Source organism: Saprolegnia parasitica (assembly GCF_000151545.1).
Source record: "Saprolegnia parasitica CBS 223.65 unplaced genomic scaffold supercont2.73, whole genome shotgun sequence".
Classification (NCBI taxonomy): Eukaryota; Oomycota; class Saprolegniomycetes; order Saprolegniales; family Saprolegniaceae; genus Saprolegnia; species Saprolegnia parasitica.
The window spans coordinates 104,896-124,109 of record NW_012156467.1 but is presented as its reverse complement, the minus strand read 5'-3'; the positions used below and the strand labels follow the sequence as shown (position 1 = coordinate 124,109).

General features: G+C 63.3%; 7 protein-coding genes across 7 annotated transcripts; 6 read left to right on the top strand and 1 right to left on the bottom strand.

Moving 5' to 3' along the window:
- Window positions 1-607: 607 nt before the first annotated feature.
- SPRG_12015 (hypothetical protein) lies at window positions 608-2,378 on the top strand (the record flags this gene model as incomplete). The annotated part of the gene is made up of 2 exons (XM_012351044.1): window positions 608-1,641; window positions 1,673-2,378. The coding sequence occupies 2 exons, from the start codon at window positions 608-610 to the stop codon at window positions 2,376-2,378; spliced, it is 1,740 nt and encodes a 579-aa protein (XP_012206434.1).
- A 907-nt stretch (window positions 2,379-3,285) lies between these two features.
- On the top strand, window positions 3,286-6,441 carry SPRG_12014 (hypothetical protein; the record flags this gene model as incomplete). Its single annotated transcript, XM_012351043.1, has 3 exons — window positions 3,286-3,978; window positions 4,024-6,067; window positions 6,131-6,441. 3 exons carry the CDS (start codon window positions 3,286-3,288, stop codon window positions 6,439-6,441), a joined length of 3,048 nt encoding a protein of 1,015 aa, XP_012206433.1.
- Window positions 6,442-6,444: 3 nt separating this feature from the next.
- SPRG_12013 (hypothetical protein) lies at window positions 6,445-7,751 on the bottom strand. The gene has a single exon (XM_012351042.1). It carries the CDS (start codon window positions 7,734-7,736, stop codon window positions 6,513-6,515), a length of 1,224 nt encoding a protein of 407 aa, XP_012206432.1. The 5' UTR covers window positions 7,737-7,751; the 3' UTR covers window positions 6,445-6,512.
- Window positions 7,752-8,464: 713 nt separating this feature from the next.
- SPRG_12012 (hypothetical protein) lies at window positions 8,465-9,750 on the top strand (the record flags this gene model as incomplete). Its single annotated transcript, XM_012351041.1, has 2 exons — window positions 8,465-8,689; window positions 8,755-9,750. 2 exons carry the CDS (start codon window positions 8,465-8,467, stop codon window positions 9,691-9,693), a joined length of 1,164 nt encoding a protein of 387 aa, XP_012206431.1. The 3' UTR covers window positions 9,694-9,750.
- A 227-nt stretch (window positions 9,751-9,977) lies between these two features.
- SPRG_12011 (hypothetical protein) lies at window positions 9,978-15,303 on the top strand (the record flags this gene model as incomplete). The annotated part of the gene is made up of 2 exons (XM_012351040.1): window positions 9,978-15,047; window positions 15,088-15,303. 2 exons carry the CDS (start codon window positions 9,978-9,980, stop codon window positions 15,301-15,303), a joined length of 5,286 nt encoding a protein of 1,761 aa, XP_012206430.1.
- Window positions 15,304-15,699: 396 nt separating this feature from the next.
- Window positions 15,700-16,822, top strand: SPRG_12010 (hypothetical protein; the record flags this gene model as incomplete). Its single annotated transcript, XM_012351039.1, has 5 exons — window positions 15,700-16,191; window positions 16,299-16,312; window positions 16,342-16,516; window positions 16,565-16,607; window positions 16,659-16,822. The coding sequence occupies 5 exons, from the start codon at window positions 15,700-15,702 to the stop codon at window positions 16,820-16,822; spliced, it is 888 nt and encodes a 295-aa protein (XP_012206429.1).
- A 303-nt stretch (window positions 16,823-17,125) lies between these two features.
- SPRG_12009 (hypothetical protein) lies at window positions 17,126-19,129 on the top strand. Its single transcript, XM_012351038.1, has 3 exons — window positions 17,126-17,586; window positions 17,634-18,283; window positions 18,330-19,129. The coding sequence occupies exons 1-3, from the start codon at window positions 17,154-17,156 to the stop codon at window positions 19,059-19,061; spliced, it is 1,815 nt and encodes a 604-aa protein (XP_012206428.1). The 5' UTR covers window positions 17,126-17,153; the 3' UTR covers window positions 19,062-19,129.
- The last annotated feature ends 85 nt before the right edge of the window (window positions 19,130-19,214 follow it).

Below are 19,214 nucleotides of genomic sequence, written 5' to 3'. Positions count from 1 at the left end.
ATACCGCACTCGCAGACGACCACAGGAATGGCCACTTCAATTCCCATGTGTACCTATAATAAACACCAACAGTCCCTTGTTTCGGTCCCGTGGATCCGCTCCTTGCACTTGGGCGTGGCCAACTTCAACAGGATTGTCGCCCGCCCAAAAGCAGCCAAACTAGCGATCTTTCTCCTTCGTCCAATGTACATTGCGTATTTGGTTTACAAAAACTAAGTTAATCAACGTACGTTCGTTGCCGTACGTACAACACGCCTGGTTTACCGTGCCTCCTGGCGGGCCCATCTGCTTCCAGCTGACTAGCTTTTTGTATGCGTGTTGCATTCCAGCTGGGCGCGGAATTTCTCTTGGTGTTTGTATGGCGTGGCCGTTTTATCTCGTTTTTTGTATGTCACCCGACGGGGAACCTTCTCTGCGCCAATGTATGGCGGTCGAGTGACGGCGAGTACACTTGGTGTTTGTATGGTCGACAGGCGTTTCAAAACGACTTGCGTTTTGTATGCCTGGACCCGGCGTCGTCCCAAGTATACAAAACGCAAGAGAGCGACATATGCGCAATCATTGCGATCTTAGAGTTCGAGATTCGTGCCAGTTGGCAATTTGCAGCATGAAGATCATCGACAAGATCCGTGCCAAGCTCGAGAAGGACGAGACGTTCTACTCGTTCGAGTACTTCCCGCCCAAGACGCAGGCCGGCGTGACGAACCTCTACTCGCGCATCGACTGCATGGCGCAGATGGACCCGCTCTTCTGCGATATGACGTGGGGCGCCGGCGGCTCCACGGACAAGCTCACGCTCGAAATCAGCGCCAACGTGCAAAAGTTCTCGGGGCTCGAGATGCTCATGCACCTCACGTGCACCAACATGAGCCGCGGCAGCATCAAGAACGCGCTGGACGCGGCGAAGGACGCGGGCATTCAAAACATCCTCGCGCTGCGCGGCGACCCGCCACGCGGCAAGACGACCTTTGAAGAGTGCGACGGCGGCTTCTCGTATGCGCTCGACCTCGTCAAGTACATTCGCCAAGAGTTTGGCGACTACTTTTGCATCGCGGTCGCCGGGTACCCGGAAGGCCACCCGGACTCGACCGACCTCGAGCAGGACCTGCGCCATCTCAAAGAAAAGGTGGACGCGGGCGCCGACTTTGTCGTCTCGCAGCTCTTTTACGACGCCAAAATCTTTCTCGGGTTCGTCGACCGGTGTCGGGCCATCGGCATATCGTGCCCGATCCTGCCGGGCATCATGCCCATCCAGAGCTACCTCGGGTTCACGCGCATGAGCGCCATGTGCTGCAAGACGATCCCGGCCGCGATCCACGAGGCGCTCGCGCCCATCAAGGACAACGACGAGGCGGTCAAGGACTATGGCGTCACGCTCGGCATCCAAATGTGCAAGGAGCTGCTCGAGGCAGGCGTCGCAGGCCTCCACATGTACACGCTCAACCTCGAGCGCTCAACGCGATTGATCCTTGAGGGCCTCGACCTCATCTCGTCGGCGCGCCGCGAGCTGCCGTGGCGGCCGTCGACCATGATCAAGCGCGTGTCCGAGTCGGTGCGCCCGATCTTCTGGGCCAACCGCCCGAAGAGCTACCTCGACCGCACGTCGAGCTGGGACGAGTTTCCCAACGGCCGGTGGGGCGCGTCCGAAGTCGCCAGCGTTTGGCGACCTCAGCGAGTCGCACTACATGCACGCGACGCACTCGATTGCGGACCGCAAGGCCATGTGGGGCGACGCGCCGACGTCACTCGACGACATTTACGAGACGTTTACACGCTACTGCATGGGCGCGCTCAAGAGTCTGCCGTGGTGCGACACGCCGTTGCATCTCGAGACCAAGTCGATCCAGGAGCTGCTCGCGGGCCTCAACCGCGCGGGCTTCCTCACCATCAACTCGCAGCCGCGCGTGAACGCGGCGCCCTCGGACGACCCGATGTTTGGCTGGGGCGGGCCCGGCGGCCGCGTCTACCAAAAGGCGTACGTCGAGTGCTTTGTGTCGCCGGCGAACCTCAAGCACATCATCGAGAAGGTCTCGAAGCTCAAGTGGGTCCAGTACCACGCGGTCGACGTGCACGGCAACTCGTACTCGAACGTGGGCAAGGGCACGACCGCCGTCACGTGGGGCTCGTTCCCGAACAAGGAGATTCTGCAGCCCACGATCGTCGACACGGACTCGTTCATGGCCTGGAAGGACGAGGCGTTCAGCCTCTGGCTCTCGCTCTGGGGATCGCTCTACGAGACAAACTCGGCCTCCTACGCGCTCCTCAAGGAGGTCCATGACACGTTCTTCTTGGTCTCGATCGTCGACAACAACTTTGTCAACGGCAACATTTGGGATGTCTTTGAGCTCTCGACGACCGACGCGGCAACGACGCCTTAAGTGGCCTCGCACCCCGCTCGCTCGCGGCTCCTGATAGTCTCTTCTTTAAGTATACATGCATGTATCGTGTGTCCTCGGCCGGCTTGTGCCATGGACGGCTCCATCAGCAGCAGCGTGTTCTTGTTGAGGTCGCATGGCGTAGGCGACATGCGAGGCCATCGCAATGCCGATTGCTGGCCATCCAATGTGCAGCCATCAGCGTCGAGTACGCTGTGGCTACGTGACGATCGCGTCCGACCAGGCTGTCGCTGCATGCATGGGTGGCCGGACCAGCCGCGTCAACGCCGCCATCTGTCCTTGGCCTGACGAAGAGAGGAAGGGTCGCATGCGGCTGCATGGGCGCCCGTTCAGTTCCTCGTCAGCCGGCCGTGGTGGCGGCGACACCGTCGGGCAGTTCCGGTAGAGCCGTGGAAAGCGAAAATGGCATGCAATATAAAAGTTGATCACACGAGAATAAAATACATTGCATCTTTTGAAACACTCTTTTTCTATGGGACATTGATTGTTTTATAAAAACACCACGGCGTCACGGGTAGCCCGAATAAAATTCCACTCGTTGGGACCACAAGCGTGAGGACGACCGAGATGCGATCGAATGCATGGTCCTTGGTAATGACGCATGACCGCATGGCATGGACGTCGGCGACGGCTCATGGCGTCGACATCTACCTCTAGGGCGAGGTCACGCGGCTAGAGTACCGCGTCTTCGGTCCCAGCGGCGACCGCGGCCTAAACGCGCGCTTGCTCGCGTGGGCGGACAGCGAGCACCGGCGGCCGCTTCTTGTGAGCGTCGCGGACGACTGCGTCTGGTCCTTCACAGTCAACTTCCAAGACACGCCGCACGTCGTACCCTCCGAGTTTGATGGGCTCGGTACGGTAGCGACATGAGGATGCTGTGCTGAACGCGATGCTAGAGACCCGCGCCGGCGCGTGGACGCCCGATATGGACCGAGACGAAGACGTCTTGCGCATGTTTGTAGCTGCGATTGAGCGGCAGCTGCGGGCGTGGTTCTTGCAGCAGGCGCGGGTCGCGTGGTCGGGCGCACTTGATGCATCGGGTGTCCCTGCGTTTCGCGCCGAGGCCGACTACCTCGTGTCGAATGAGCCCACGTTCACGTTCCGAACGCTCTCGGCGAACCGCGAAAACACGTGGGAGACGCACGTCGACGCGGACGTGCCGACGCCGGCGTTCCAGATCCACGCCACGCTCTCGCCGTCGAACGCCGTCTGGGTGCATGTCGTCGTCTTCCGCAAGGCGCTGCTCTCGACCGCCCAAGGCTTGGAGTACCCGCGCATGCTCTGGAAGCGACTGCAGGCGCTGCCGTGCGAAGGTTTTGGCGCCGAGAGCATCATCGACGTCTGGACGATGCGGGACGTCAGCGTCACGGGCGTGTTGGCCGCGACGCCGACGCCACTCATTGTCGAGAAGGACCGGTTCCGCGTCGCCAAGCGCCCGCGCATGGCCAAGATGTCGTCGGAGAGCCAAGCGAGCAGCCCGGAGCGACCGCCGCCTTTTTCGCCCAATGCGCTGGACCCGAAGCGGCCGAAACTCCCGGCCTCGCGGTCGACGTCGCCGTCGCAGCCGCACACGACCGACGACGTACGTACTGCGCCGCCGTTCATCTGGAGAGTCATCTGGGTGTAGGAGGCGCTGACGCCCATCTCGCCCGACCTCGGCGTCAAGCACGAGCTGCTCTGCGTCGACTTTGCAGGCGTCGGCACTGACGCGCCGCTGACCACGAGCCGGCGCGTGCACGCGTTCGTGCCCAGCGCCAAGACCACGCGAAAAGCCAAACATTCGGCCAAGCGACTCGGGACAAAGGCGGAAACGAGTGCGTGGCGCGTGCTGCTGCGCGTGCCCAAGGACGTCCCCAAGACCGGCAACAACGACGAGAGCGAGTACTACAGCACCGCCGACGAAGCCGACACTGTCGTGCCGCTGCCGCTGCCGCCGCGCCCGGTCGCCGTCACCGACGCGATGCTAACCACGCTTGCGACGACCGTTGCCAAGGAGTTGCACGCCGAGACAGCTCCCACGCGTGCCAAGCCCGGACTGCTTCGCACCGCACACGCGTATGCTTCGACGTCGTCGTTGTCGTCGGTGAAGGACGATGCACGGTACCTGCCCGTAGGGATCATGCCGTACAACGTCCCGGGGTCGGCGGGACCGTCGTCGATCAAGTCGTCTGTCGTGCCGCAGAGTGTGGTCGCGGCGCCGCCGCCATCAACAGCGCCTCGTGTTGACGTGACGCTCGGGCTCCGCCTACTCGCCAAGGACGCGTTGGTGGGATGGAAGCTCGATCCGTCGAGCTGGGTGCCGTCGGCCCCATGCGGCCTCGCGGCGAGCGACAGTGCCCAGCGGCAGCGCTTCTTGACACACTCGGTCGCCATGCACGTCGAGGCGTTTGCGGCGCGTATGCTCGTGTCGCCAGCGGCCTGGCTCGGACCAGATGCAGTCTGCGGCGCGTCCACAACGACGCTGCGTGGGAGGATACCCGATGTGCACGTGGCCAAGGCCGAGGCCGTCCTCTCTGTGCCGCCGCACCTCGTGCCCGAGTGGCCGCTGCGAGGCTTTGCGCCGCTCGGACCGATGAAGAACGTCGACTATGTCGTGCTCTGTCCCGACGCGCATTGGCTCGCGGCGCGGACCGCGGCGCACGTCGCGTCGGTGCGCACGGCGTACATGAACCTCTCGCTGGGCGACCACGAGCCGCTCGAGCTCGCGGGGCGCTGGCGTGTCTCGACCGATGTGATCGGCGCCGACCTCGACAACGCCATCTTGCTCCTGCGCAAGTCGCCTCGCGATGCGTTCCAGACGTACGCCGCCGCGGCCGGCCAGCTCACGCGCATCCTCGCCGACGGCCCGACGACCCAAGCCTTTGCGCGCACGGCGATCGCGACCGTGGTGTATGTGGTCGCGCCGTTTAGTCCCGACGAAATTGCGTTGGCCGCGCGGCTCCTCAGCGCCGTGGCCGCGGGTCTCTTCCCCGCCACCAATATGCCATGCGACTGGCAAGCCGGCGTCGTCCTCGAGCTCTTGTACTTGCCGGACGTCTTGGCGCCGCCGTCGCCGCTCGCGTTTGCCGACCACGCGTTTGCGCTCTACGACAAGATTTACGAAAAAGTCCCGCTGCAGTACGATACCATGGCGATCTCGTCGGGGCCCAAGCCGCTCACGAGCCACGTCAACGAAAAGCTGTTTGCGCTCGCGACCGCGGACCACTGCTGCGACGCGTTCTTGGGCTACGCGCTTGTGAACTCGACGCTGGTCTACGCGCTCGTTGACGCCAGCGGGTCGCTCATGGACGTCGACGTCTGCGTGACGTCGTCCACGACGTTGGGCGCTGAGGACATGGCGATGCTCCTGGCCAAGGCGCTGGCCTTTTACGTCCTGAGCCGCGACACGTTGAGCAAGAGCAGTCGGGGCGTGCTCTGCATCACCAAGGTCGGCGCGCCGGTCGCCTCCGACGAAGCCGCGCTCTGGAGTCGCGTCTGGGCGGCCGAGCTCTCGGGCGGCCTCGCCAAGTACGCGTCGTCCGTGCGTCGCTGCCTCGTCAGCAGCCTCGTGCGCGCGCCCGAGCTGCAGATGCACATGCTGGATGCAAGAGATGAGCACAACGTGCAGACGATGCTCGCGGCCGGCGCGGCGCGCGGCCTCCTCGTCGTGAGTCCTTTGGATGCTGCCCCCGGTACAGCCCTTCTTTTGCATAGAGGACGGCGAGGACTCGTGATGCTGATGATGATTGATGTAGGGCATGATGCCACGTGCCGCGTGGGCCAAGACCCGTCGCTTCTAGCCGTCGCGCTCGCAACCGACATGCGCGCCGACATTGTCTTGCTCGTCACAATCGACGCGACGCTTCCGAGTCCCGATGAGGCGAATGACGACGATGGCAGCGGCGAGGAAGGTGAGGCCGATGGTGTCGTCGGCCCGCTGCTCCGGCAGCTGCAAGACCACACGTGGCTGAGTGTCGACCCGATTTCGGGCCGGAAGCAGTCGCCGTACCCGCGCCACGCCGGCGCCGTCGCCCACATGGTGCGCCTCGTGCACGCCGTGCGATAAGAACTCATATATACACGTCGCATATTCTTAGTTTTCGTAGTATTGACCGCGAGAGGGTTAGGGTCTTCAATTTAGAGCAAATGGGACTTGCGGAGGTCGTTGTACTTCTTGTAGACAAACGAGCCGGCGCCGAGAAGACCGGCAAAGAGGACGAAGAACGGCAGCTTCCAGCCCGTCGAGGCCTCGACCTTCTCGTTGACCTTGGCGTGCAGCGCCGACTCGACGTCGCCGGCCACGTCGCGCGTCGACGCGTCGAGCTTGGTGTTGAGGTACTGCTCGAGGCGGTCCGTGAGCTCGGCGATCTTGCCCTGGTTGACGGCCTCGCGGGCCGCGACCTTGGAGAGCGAGTTGCGCGTCTTCTCTTGGAGCGACACCATCGTGTGTTCGTTCTCGACCTTGACGTTCGCCAGCGCCTTCTCGAGGATGATGAGCTTGCAGCTCTGGTCGCAGTGCTCCGAGTTGAGGATGCTGTCGTGCTCCTTCGAGTAGTTGTTCCAGTACACGTCGCTGTCGGTGAGCTGCATCTCAATGTCATTCGGCTCCGAGAACGACAAGAAGCTCAGCACGTCGTGGTTGTCGGCGAGGCCGCCCGTCGAGCCCGTGAGGCCGATGCGCGCCGTCTCGAGCCAGTTGGCCGCGAACGGCAGCTGGCCTTCGTAGCACGCCGTCCACTCGGCCTTGGACTTGGGGTCGATCTCGACCTTGATGTTGTTGCGCTCGATCGTGAAGCGCAGCCGCGACGCCGAGTAGACCGCGTCAAACTCGTCGCTGTCTTCATGGTACCGGAACGCGCCGTCGCAGCCAATCTTGGTCTCGTCCTGGAGCGTCGAGAGCGTCTTGGTGCCATCGTTGATCTGGATCGTCACGTCCTTGTGGCCGCCCTTGTGCTCCGGGTTCACGAACGTGTCGATGACGATGCCAACACCGTTGAAGGCCGCGTCGATGCCATGGTTGGAGCCGCGCACGTACGGCGAGCTGGTGAGCCAGAGGCCGATGCCGTCGCCAAACCACTTCTTGCCCGTGCCAGAGATGCGGAACTGCATCACGGCCGAGAACGAGTCGCGGCCGAGCGCGTCCTGGCTCCAGACGTGGCCGTTGCGGTTCTGGCGGTCTGGCGTCAGGCGCACAAAGCTCTTCATGACCTCGGCCGTCCCGCCCGTCGTCCACGTGTCGTTGATGACGCGGACGCCTTGGTAGTCGACCTTGGTGTACGGTGGCCGGAACGAGTGGCTCTGCAGCGCAGCGCCCTGGGCGAGGCCGACGCAGGCGGCGAGGAGCACCAGCAGTCGCACCATCTTGCTTCACAAATCGAAATGGTCCTCGGAAGCCCATCGTATCCTGCCGAATTTCAATTTGAAATTCGGACTTTGCCGAAACTAAACGCGGCCTGTTTAATTGACCGCGTGGCAACGCATTGCGCGTTTGTATGCGTGGCGTTGGTAACACATCCTGGGGATCTGTTGGATAAAAACACGCCACTCCGTCTCTACCCCGACACGACGGTGGCGGCCACGGCAGCGCAACCGAGTACAGACGGCGGTGGCGTCCACGCAACGTGCACCCGAGTTATATCTCCCCGCATCCCACCTTGCGACGGGCGTGGGTCCACGTTGTACAAGGTTCGCGGACGTCTGCGTCGTGTGACCAGGGATGCGGACGAGCACGAAATGCGTTGCCCCATCCTCAAGCGCGGTCGACGACTTTCCATGCTGCATATGGGCAACGAGATATCAGAGTACTACGTCCCATACAGAGTCGCGTGGGGTCGAGAGGTCGGCCGAGCGACGGGGTCGAGGCCACGATCCGCGACGGTGGCGTTGCGTGCGCATAGACAGAGTCGACGGCGGCAAAGTTGAAATTCGGACTTGTCCGGATAAAATCTGACAAAAAAATTCGGAACACGTGGCATCGCAACGTGTGGCCGTCCCTACTATAAAATGCCGTGGACCCGAATAAAAATACGCGGCATCCGGATACGCCGACGGAGGAGGTCAAGGTCATTTTGGGAATTTGACGCTTTGGCATGCTCAAGCACCTCGTCACGTGGGCGCTCGTGCTGGCGACGGCCGTCGTGAGCAGCGCCAAGATGGAAGCGCTCTCGTTCGGCGGGCCCTTTGACAAGATCGACGCCAACGGCCAGCGCTACGTGAACGGCACGTGGATCCACGGCGGCTCGACCGAGGTCAAGAAGGGCTTCGTACGCCTGACGCCGGACCGGCAGAGCAAGAAGGGCTATCTCTGGAACAACGTGCTCATCAACCGCGAGAGCTTCTCGACGATCCTCACCTTTCGCATCTCGGGCCAGGGCAAAAGTGGTTTGGCGATGGCATTGGTCTCTGGATCACGACGAGCCAAAACTACGTGTTTGGCGACAACCACGGCTTCACGGCCGACTTTACCGGCATTGGCATCATCCTCGACACGTTTGCGAACCCGGAGCACAAGGGCGGCCACAAGGACGTGTCGATCCAGATCAACGATGGCACCAAGACCCTCGACATGCTCAACGACGAGACCAAGATCGGCTGCGACGCGGCCGTGCGCTACTACGAGGAGAGCGCGTCGTTCAACCCGGTCCACAGCGCGGGTCGCCTCAAGGTCAAGATTGACCAGAACCGCCTGCGCGTCGATGTGGATGCGACCAACCAGGGCGCGTGGACGCGCTGCTACGAAGGCGAGCTGCCGCTGCCGGCGGGCTGGCTGTCGCGCTCGACGATCGGCGTGTCGGCGGCGACGGGCGGCGTCGCCGACAACCACGATGTGCTGCAGCTGGCGTCGTACGAGATGCCGGACGACCCGGCCATGTCGCAGGCCGACTCGGACACGCTCATGCACAACCTCTCGAAGGACTACAAGAAGTGGCTCACGGATCCGTCGTGCCAGACGGACTGCAAGATTGCGGTGTTGACCAAGGAGATTGACAACTTTCGCCTCGAGTCGGAGCACAAGCTCACGGACCTCAAGGAGAAAACCGCCAACACGATCGCCAAGCTTCGCGCGCAGGAGCAGGCCAACGAAGACCGCATCCAGACCATTTACCAGAAGATCACGAGCATCGTCGATAGCTCTCTCGACCGCCGCGTGGCCGACCACGCCAACCACGTCAAGGCCAAGATCGACGAGAAAGTCAAGAACGCGCCGACGGACGGCAGCTGGAAGGGCCCGTTCGTCATCCTCATCGTCGTGCTCGGCGCGGGCGGCGCGCTCGGCTATAAAAAGTACCAGGAGCTGCGCAAGAGCCATTTGCTTTAGACACTAAGGACTACCCTTCTCTACACTCTTTTACACTTGATCGTCTTGGATACCGATACCCGTTCGACGCACGCTGCAAGAGTCGTCGGCGTAGTGCGGGTCGGTGGTTTCATGGAGGGACAATCATTTCCATCTATTATATCGGAACTTGCTATATTTTTGGTTTCATCTCTATTTATCTATTTGGTTGAATGGTAGTATATATATTTATGGCGGTTTGGTTTCACCCCTTCGCACCATGCGCACCGGTTGACGTCATTTGCCGTTTTGGCGCCAAGAAGACGATGGAACCGGCTGCGACAAGCCTCCGCGTGCGGCCTGCAGAGCCGACGGCTGCGTCGCCGACGCTGGCAACGCTGCCAGCGAAACGCTGGGGCAAAGTCGAGGCGCTCCTCGGCCTCGGCTACATGCTCGTGTCGATCGCGAGCGGATTCTGGTACGTCCTCGAGCTCAGCGAGACGTTTGCGAACGACATGTGGTGGGCCGGCTACAACCTCAGCGGCCACGAAGCGTTTATCGTGGACGTCGCCAACCAGTTGCTGCACCCGGGCCTGCCAGAGGGCGCGACCCTGGATCTGCTGAGCGCTAGCATGGTCAAGCAGTACGCGTCGCCCGTCTCGTCGAGCCTCATGTACCCGACGTACGCGCGCCAGCTCGTGCTCCACGAGCTCCAGTCGCTCGAGTACGCGGTGCGCAACCTCCGGACGCTCTCGCCGGCGTGGTCGCTGCGCATGAACACGCAGCACTGCTACGTGGACTTTGCCAAGGCGTTTGAGATCGCGCACACGGAGGCGCGCCAGGCGCGGTGCGCAGCCAAGTACTCGACCAACGCCGCCGTGTACCTCGAGGCGACGCTCCGCAACCAAGTGTGGAGCAACTTTCTCGGCTTCTGGGCCGGGCCCGGCAAGGCCTTCTCGATCGGCCTCCTCGGGCCGCTGCAAGCGACCCGCGCTGGACAAGAGTGGCTGGCGACGACGGCCGCCGCGCTCCCGACGCACTCGGTGGCCGCCGAGGTCGCGTACTGGACGTCCTTTGGCGTCCAGCGCTTTGAGATGCTGTGGCAAGACAAAACCGAGACGGGCATCACCGAATCGTTCACGATCTGGAACGCGCTCGGGATGCCGCACACGTTTGCCATCAAGAGCGCGGCGGCGGCGGCGGGCCCGTGGAGCTCCGAGAACCTCTACTGGCAGCCGCTCAACGACCTCTGGGCCATGTGGACCTTCAACCGCAGCCTCATCGCGTCGTCGCCCAACTGGTTTGGGCTCAATCGAACGCGCAACAACCTCGCGCTCATCAACGGCAACAGCCGCGCCGACGGCACCTTCGACCCGGTGCCGCAGCTCTTCAACGACGCGATCGGGCCGTTCGTGACGGTCGACATCTTGTACGTAGCACCACCAGTGGCGCTTCGCAGCGTGTTTGACGCAGTGCAAGCAGTCGTTGCGAACGCCATCACGAGCACGCGCGCCATCAAAGCGCAGTACGACGCGGTGCGCGCCGCAGCCGTCGTGCTCACGCCGCAGCCGCCGGCGTGGACAGCCGAGAGCACGCGTCTCTATTACGGCGGCAACCCGGGCTGCACGCGCAACGCTGGCACCGCGTACGTGCAGGAGACGATCGGCTTCTTTGACGCGTGCAACTCGGGCGCGCCACTCGCCGTCTCGTTGGACGACCCAAACGGTCTTCTCTTTGCGCTTCAGTTTTACGCGCCGGCGGCTTCTGACGCGTGCGCGCTGTCGTCGGGCCGCCGCGCCGAGTGCCTCCAGCTTCTCTCGGCGGCGACGACTCTCGCGACGGCCGTCGGCGCCGGAGTGCCGACAGCGGATGCCCTGAACGCGGTGCAAGCGGTCGGACCGGAGCTCATGCAGTTTTCGTTTCGTGGCGTCCACGGCGAGCTCCTGCGTCAGCCGCTGCTCGACACCACGTCGCCTGCATGGTCGTTCTACGGCAGCGTGATGCTCTACGACTGGGTCCTCGGTCGCCGCGAGGTCTTGCAAGTGGAAGGCGACGTCACGACGATGGTCCTCCTGTCGGCGGCTCTCGCGCCCAAGGTCGTGCCCACGAGCAGCGGCAACCGGTACATCGAGAGGGCGACCGTCGTGCTCGTCTACCTCATCGCGGCCACGAGCGCCATCTTGGCGCTCGTCGCGCTGCTGTGCCTCTGGTACGCGTCGCTCGGCATCGTCGGCCGCAACCTCGCGTTCTTCAACCGCGTCGCCGGGGCCACGTGGGTCGGGCGGCCGCTGCTCTTTCTGCGCGGCGCGGCGGCCGCCTGCCTCCTCAGCTCCACGCGCCTCGCGCTGCTGGCCGACAACGGCGTCACGCGGCTCGCGCTCTCTCCGCGCGGGTTCCTCGCGTCGGCGATCGTCGCGGCCGAGGCGACGTGGGTCACGTACGTGGTGCAGGACGTCATGGTCATTGTGCACGCGCCCGTGACGGCCCGCGTCGGCCCCATGGTGTCGTGCGCGCTCTGGCTCGCGTTCCTTCTCCTCGACCAAGTCGCGCCGCTCTCGCCTATCGGGACCGTCGCCCGCGTCTGCGACAGCACCAACATGGACTACGCCGTCGCGTGCTCCAGCGCGTCCGTGGCGCTCGGGTCGGCCCCGCGCTTCTTTGCGCTCCTCGGCGTTCAAGTGGCGCTGCCGCTGCTCGCGTTCGGCGTCGGGCTGCGCTGGCTGCCGCGGCCGTCGACAGCGTCGACCAAGAGCTTGCTGCTCTCGGGCGCGGCGCTGACGTTTCTGGCGCCGCTCCCAGAGTCGACCGACGCGGTCGCCGTCCTCGACGACGTCTCGTGCGTCCTCACCGGCGTCCTCCCGTTCCGTCGACGCCTCTTCGACATGCCGCTCTGGGTCATTTTACCCAATGTGCTGCCGACGTCCCGCGGCGTCGCGCTCGAGACGCCGCTCTTGGATGGCTCCAAGCGCACCGCATCGACGCTCGGCTCCTCGCTCCGCAAGCCGACGTCCACCACCGCGGCGGTCGCGTGGCTCTCGGCTCTCGGCGGGTTTGGCTACATCCTCGCGTCCATTGCAGGCAGCGTCTCGTACGCCCAAGTGTCGGCGACCAACTTGGCCAACGACGTCTTCTGGGCCACGTTCAACTCGACCGGCACGCACGCGCTGCTCGCCAATTGGTTCAACGAGCAGCTCGTCCTCGGCGTCGCGTCGGACGACGTCGCCTTGCAGCGCGTGGCATTGCCGGCCTACTATGGCGCGGCGACGGCGCTCGTCTCGGCGCCCGTCAACTTTGGCGCCAAGCTGCAGCACGCGCAGCTGAGCTCCGTGGTGGCCGCGATCGAGGGGCTGCGCGCGACAGACGCGTGCCATGCGCCGTGGATCTTTACGCCCTACTGCTACGTGGACGTGGCGCGCCGGTGGGAACTCGCCCACAGCCAAGCGCGCCAGGCGCGGTGCGCGACCCAAGTCGGCAACGGCGCTGTCTTTCTCGAGCTGCTCTTGCGCAACATCGACGCGACTGCGTGGCGCGCGTGCTGGGGCGACGCCTTTGAGATCGCGATCGGCCGCGCGCTGTCGACGACGATCGACGGTGTCGCGCTCCTCAGCAAGCTCGCGTCGCCGACCAAAGCCTCGGTGCGCGACGAGGTCGTGTACTGGACCAGCGCCCAGATCTCGTCGTACGACGTGCAGTGGCAAAACTACAAGCGCGTTGGCGTGCTCAACAGCTACGTCGTCGTGAATGCCTACGGCGTCGCGTACCCACTGACGCTGCAGGCGCAGACCGGGAGCTTCCGCCTGGCGCAGCAAACGTCGCACAAAATGTACTGGGGCCTTGGCCACGACCTCGGCGCCGTCGCGTACAATGCGAGTGGCATTGGCGGACAAAGCCTTGTGCGCGGCAGCAGCAACTACGCATTCGCCAACGCGTCGACGCTGCAGTCGGTGATGGTGGCCAACGGCACGCTGGCGGCGCCGCTGCCCGAGGCCTTTGCGATTTTGACGACGACGGCACTCGGCCCGTTTGGCACCATCGACATGACGTACGTGTCGGTGCCCAGCGCGCTCGCCGCCTTCATCGCGGACCTCTTGGCGCAGGTGCGCTCGACCGTCGCCGAGAGCGCAGCCGCCGAGGCCCTCTACTTCAACATCACGCCGATCGTGACGTCGTACCCGCTGCCGCTGGCGTGGCTCGAACGCACGCCGATCGGGTATGGCGGGTCGCCCCTCTGCCCCGGCGCCGCGCGGACAGCCGGCTCGAAGCTCAAGGGGCCGCGGCAGTTCTTTTCGTTCGACGCCGCGTGCTCGTCGGGGGCGCCGACGTCGGGGTTGCTCCAGCCGACGCGGGACGCCTATGTGTTTATGGCCACGATGGCGCGGCTTCCGTCGCTCGATGCCGTGTGCGCCAACGACGCGTTCAACATTGGGTCGTGCGTCGGCGCGTACCCGAGGACGCTCGCCGCCTTTCTCAGCGCGTCCAAGTATGACGTGGCGGCGTCGACGGTGGCGGCGCTCGCCGCGCAGATCGCAGCCATGGACATCCGGGCCATGGTCTGGGCGAGCCTCACGCCCACGTCGCCGATCGAGCTGTGGCACATCAACCTCGTCAACAGCAGCGACAGCACGTATTCGTTTTTCGGGTGGAACTACATCTTTGACTGGGCTCTCGGGCAGCGCGAGGTCGTTGCGTTCGTCGGCGACGTCGGGCGTCTCAACCTGATCTCGGAGCTCCAGGCGCCGCTGGCGCAGGACGTGCTGCCGTGGGAAGTGTCGACCAACATCGCGCGCTACTTTCGAGCTGGCGTGCTCTACGTCACGTTCGTCATGATTGTCCTCGCGGGCATCGCGGGCGGCTACATTGTCGCAGCGCGCGGCCACATCCAAGGCCTCAACATGCTCGAGCTCGCGCGCGTCGGCGGCCACGTCTGGATCGGTCGACCGTTCCTGTTTCTGCGCAGTCTCACGGCGCTCACGCTTCTCTCGACGAGCACGGTCACACTTGGCTTCTCGGGCCGCGTCTCGTCGTTATCGATCGTGACCATGCCGTGGTACAAGACGCTGCTCGCCGCGAGCGAAGTCACGTGGCTCGTCGCGGTCGTCAACGACATCATGATCGTCTTCACGAGAGCCTACACGGCGACCTACGCCACGTTCAACAGCGTCGCCGTGTGGGTCACGGCCGCTGCCCTCTCGTTCGCCGCGCCTGTTGCCCCGACGACGCGACTCGGCCTCGACTGCAGTCTGCTGCAGGTCGATCTCCAGGTCGTGTGCCGCGGCGGCACCATCGAGATTGGCCAGGTCGAGCGCCTCGGCGTCTTGGTCGGCATCGTTCTGGGATGGAATGTAATTTGCTTTTGCGGCACGAGGCTCGTTCTCTTCCGCAGCCGCAAGCCACGCGTGCGAAGCCACGTCGCTTCTCTTCTCGTCGGGCGCCAAGTACCTCTTTGAACACTCGGGCCGGACCTGCAACAGCATCTACTTTCTCGACCGCGCGTCGGCGGCGATCACGGGCTTGCTCACGCTCCGGTACCGCGGCCGTATGTATGCGCTCGACTTTAAGCTCTGGCGCTTCGTTGCGCTGCGCATGCCGAGCATCCCCGACACGGAGGTGCACGCTGGGTCGTGGCGCTCGGCCGTACCGCTCCAAGACTAGTAGCGCCCACGATGCCTGTAAGCATTGTACATTTATAAACTCTTGCTTCAAAGCTGCGTCGAGGGCGAGGCTGCAGCATTGGACAAGCGTTGTGCGATTGTCCTTCGAGGACGCGGGAGGATGCAAACGTAGAGCCATCCTGCAGCGCAGCGCCTCCGCAAGACCAACGTACACGCTGGCGAGGTAGATAGAGTAGGGCGTAGGACGTAGACACTCGCCGCCGCCCCGGCGGAGGCAGCTACATGGGCGAGGACCATGCGCCACCCGCGCGTCGTTGGTGCATGCGCCAATCCGCGCTTGCCAGCGATTGCCTCTGACAATGGATACCTTCGATGTATCCACTTTGGGGGGTTCACGGGCGCACCATTATATTCCCGGATTTCACCGCTCGTGAACATGAAGGCAAGTCCGGTGCTGCTGCTCCTGCTGCTGACGCTGGTCTCGGTCGTGGGCCAGCGCGACGCCTTTGACGCTGCCGACGAGGACCACGATGGTGTGCTCCAGAGGCGCGAGTTCGACAAGTGGTCGGCGCGCGTCCGTGACGCCATCGACCCGCTACTGGCGCCCGGCAGTGGCGTCAAGCCGGTCGCTGCCAGCAACCCCGACCGCAACGACGACGCCAACAACACGGGCCTCAAGCGCGTCAAGAACAAGGTCAACAAGTTCTGGTCGGGCTTTATGAGTGGCATCATCACGATCTGGGCGACCGAAGTTGGCGACAAGACCTTCTTCATCGCTGCGATTCTCTCCATGAAGCACGATCGTATCGTTGTCTTTGCCGGCGCGATCGGCGCGCTCATTGTGATGACGGTGCTCTCGGTCGTCCTTGGCGGCGTCGCCGCCTTCTTCCTGCCCCCGCGCCTCACACACTACGCTGGCGCCTTCTTGGTACGTTATCATGATGCGTCCTACCGCTCGCTCATGCTTGCTTTCATCTAGTTTGTGTTTTTCGGCCTCAAGATGCTTTACGACTCGCGCGAATGAACGCCAAGTAGGCCATCGTTCGCTTGTAGCATACGGATGCAACTCGTCATGTAGCGGTCCATCGGAAGAGCTCACCGAGGTCGAGGAAGAGCTCGAGGGCAAGAAGAATGCCGAGGACGTCGAGTCGGTTGAAGGCGGCGCGCCCATCGGTCCGTCGTCGGGTACAATGAAGGTCTTCTCGCAAGCCTTCTTCCTCACCTTCCTCGCCGAGTGGGGTGACCGGTCCCAGGTACACAGCGCGCGCCATGCCATGCGAGCTCAGCGTTTGATGTACTAGATTGCCACGATTACGCTTGCGGCCGCGAACGATGCGTTTGGCGGTACGTCCTTTCCTCCTCCTCCTTTAGCGATGTTGTCTCATCCGAGTCTAGTGACGTTGGGTGCGATCCTCGGCCACTCGATGTGCACGGGCCTCGCCGTCGTCGGCGGCAAGCTCCTCGCGTCGCGCATCTCGGAGAAGACGGTGACCGTCGTCGGCGGCGTCCTCTTTCTTCTCTTCGCCCTGCACTCGCTCGTCTTTGGCCCCGAAGAGTAGATCCTAGTGTAGATGGTAGGAAGCGGTAAACACGATGTTTGCGCTCGTCGGCTCGACTGGTGGCTATGGGCCAAAGACACGGCGCTACGCTTGGCCTCACGCACCGAGCGCTGGCCGCCCTCTCCCGTGCTGGACGTGGGCGTCGGTGGTCCTCCTCCAGCACCTCGGTCTTGAAGGCCCGCGCCGCTTGGAGCTCCGCCGATGGCAATCTTCTTTTGGTCGCAGATTGGCATTTCACTTGGCTTTTGTATGCGCATTTTATTGTGGTGATTAAATACCGGTAACCTTCGCCGAAATTTCGACACAAGTGTTCCTGCCACGACCGCCGATCATGCGCCTTGGCCGCTACCTCCGCGCAGTACCCCGCGTGGCCGCCCGACACAGCCGCCTCACGACTGCTGCTCGCGCGATGCATCCTCGTGCGCCGATGATGGCAACGCTGCCCCGGTTGACGCCACCTACTGGCCGCTGCTTTAGCACCGAGACCCGAGACGCGTCCGAGCTGACGTGCCCGCATTGCGGCGAGTCGCTCAAGCTTGCAATTGCAGTACCGCGACCGACGTCGACGAGTGGTGTATCGACGGCACCAGCTACGACGTTGCCGTTGACGTCGCGTCAGCTAGAACCCGGCGACATTGTCGGCTGCGAAGGTTGCAAAACGTACTTTGCCGTCAAGTCGCTCGCGGCCGAACCGCCGCTTGCTGGCTCCATGTTCCAGACGCCGTCGTCGCAGTTCCAGTCGACGCCCCGCCTTCGCATCTCGAGTTGGCTCCTTGCGATATGACGGGCACGACTCATCATGGCGTTGTAGACGACAGCGACTTTGATCGGCTCTTGCACGACAGCCAGCGCATGAACACGCCACCGGCAGCGGCGCCCAAGGTGCTCACGCCCCGCGAAATCTACGACGGCCTCAACAAGTACGTCATCGGGCAAGACAACGTCAAGAAGGCGCTCGCGGTTGGCGTGCACAACCACTACAAGCGCTTGAGCATGAACTTCAAGCCGCCAGAGGCGCCCGTCGATGACGGCCACCCACGCTCGATGCGCGTGTCGGCCATGGTGGATGAACCGGCCATCTACCAGTCGGCGAAGCACGGCATCCAGCTCGAAGCCATTGCCGTGCCGCCGAGCGTCGTCGCCGCCGAAGTTACATCGGCGTCGGCAACGCCAACGGTTGCTGTCGACGACGACAGTGTCGAAATCGACAAGACCAACATCCTCGTCGTGGGGCCGACGGGGTCGGGAAAGACGCTCATGGCCAAAACGCTGGCGCGGCTGGCGCAAGTGCCGCTAGTGATCGCGGACGCTACGTGCCTCACGCAGGCCGGGTACGTCGGCGAGGACGTCGAGTCCATCTTGTACAAGCTCTACCAAGCGGCCAACTTTGACCTCGAAGCGGCGCAGAAGGGCATCATCTATATTGACGAGATCGACAAGATTTCTCGCAAGAGTGAAAACGTGCGTCAACGATTAGGATGAAGCCCGTGCCACGAGCTTTTGTTAGGTGAGCATCACGCGGGACGTGTCGGGCGAAGGCGTCCAGCAGGCGCTGCTCAAGATGCTGGAGGGCTGCACGGTCAACGTGCCCGAGAAGGGCGGCCGCAAGAACCCGCGCGGCGAGTTCATCGCGATCGACACGACCAACATCCTCTTCATCTGCGGTGGCGCGTTCGCGGGCCTCGAGCACATTGTCTCACGCCGAACCGCGACTGCGAGCATCGGCTTTGAGTCGCAGATGAAGGACACGAAAGTGACGGACCTCGACCGAGTCGGCGAGCTCCTGACGCAGTCCGAGCCGCAGGATCTCGTGGCGTACGGGCTCATTCCCGAGTTTGTCGGGCGCTTCCCCGTCCTTGTGAGCACGCTTGGCCTCAACCGCCACGAACTTGTCCGCGTCGTGAGTGAGCCCAAGAATTCACTCATCAAGCAGTACCGCGCCCTCTTTGCGCTCCACAACGTCGACTTCCACGTGACTCGGTGCGGTCTCGATGCGATCGCGGAGCTCGCCGTGCGCCGCAACACGGGCGCGCGTGGCCTGCGCGCGATCTTTGAGCGCACGCTCATGGACACCATGTTCCACGTGCCCGACATGCAGCATGTGCGCGCTGTGTACGTCGACGCCGACGTCATCTTTGGCGCCAAGCAGCCAGTCTTGCTGCGCGGCGACGTTACAATCGCCGAGTACGAGGCCGCCAAGGACGAAGCGTATGAAGTCGCATACCCGGACGCCGCGTAATCAGCGGACGATGTAGTTTCCCAATAAACCCAGCATTCTAGTCCAGTCTTGCATGCCGAACGAAGGAGGTAGATAAAGGATCATGCGAGCGAGCTTATCTCGCAATGATGCCTGACGCTCGCATTTCAACCAATCCGTGAATTCTTTTCGTAT

Bases quoted from the DNA above. Each gene is read 5' to 3' on its own strand.
- SPRG_12009 (XM_012351038.1), top strand. From the start codon at position 17,154: ATGCGCCTTGGCCGCTACCTCCGCGCAGTACCCCGCGTGGCCGCCCGA. The intron at 17,587-17,633 runs GTTGGCTCCTTG...ATGGCGTTGTAG, and splicing joins GCCCCGCCTTCGCATCTCGA to ACGACAGCGACTTTGATCGG. The intron at 18,284-18,329 runs GTGCGTCAACGA...AGCTTTTGTTAG, and splicing joins TTTCTCGCAAGAGTGAAAAC to GTGAGCATCACGCGGGACGT.
- SPRG_12013 (XM_012351042.1), bottom strand. From the start codon at position 7,736: ATGGTGCGACTGCTGGTGCTCCTCGCCGCCTGCGTCGGCCTCGCCCAG.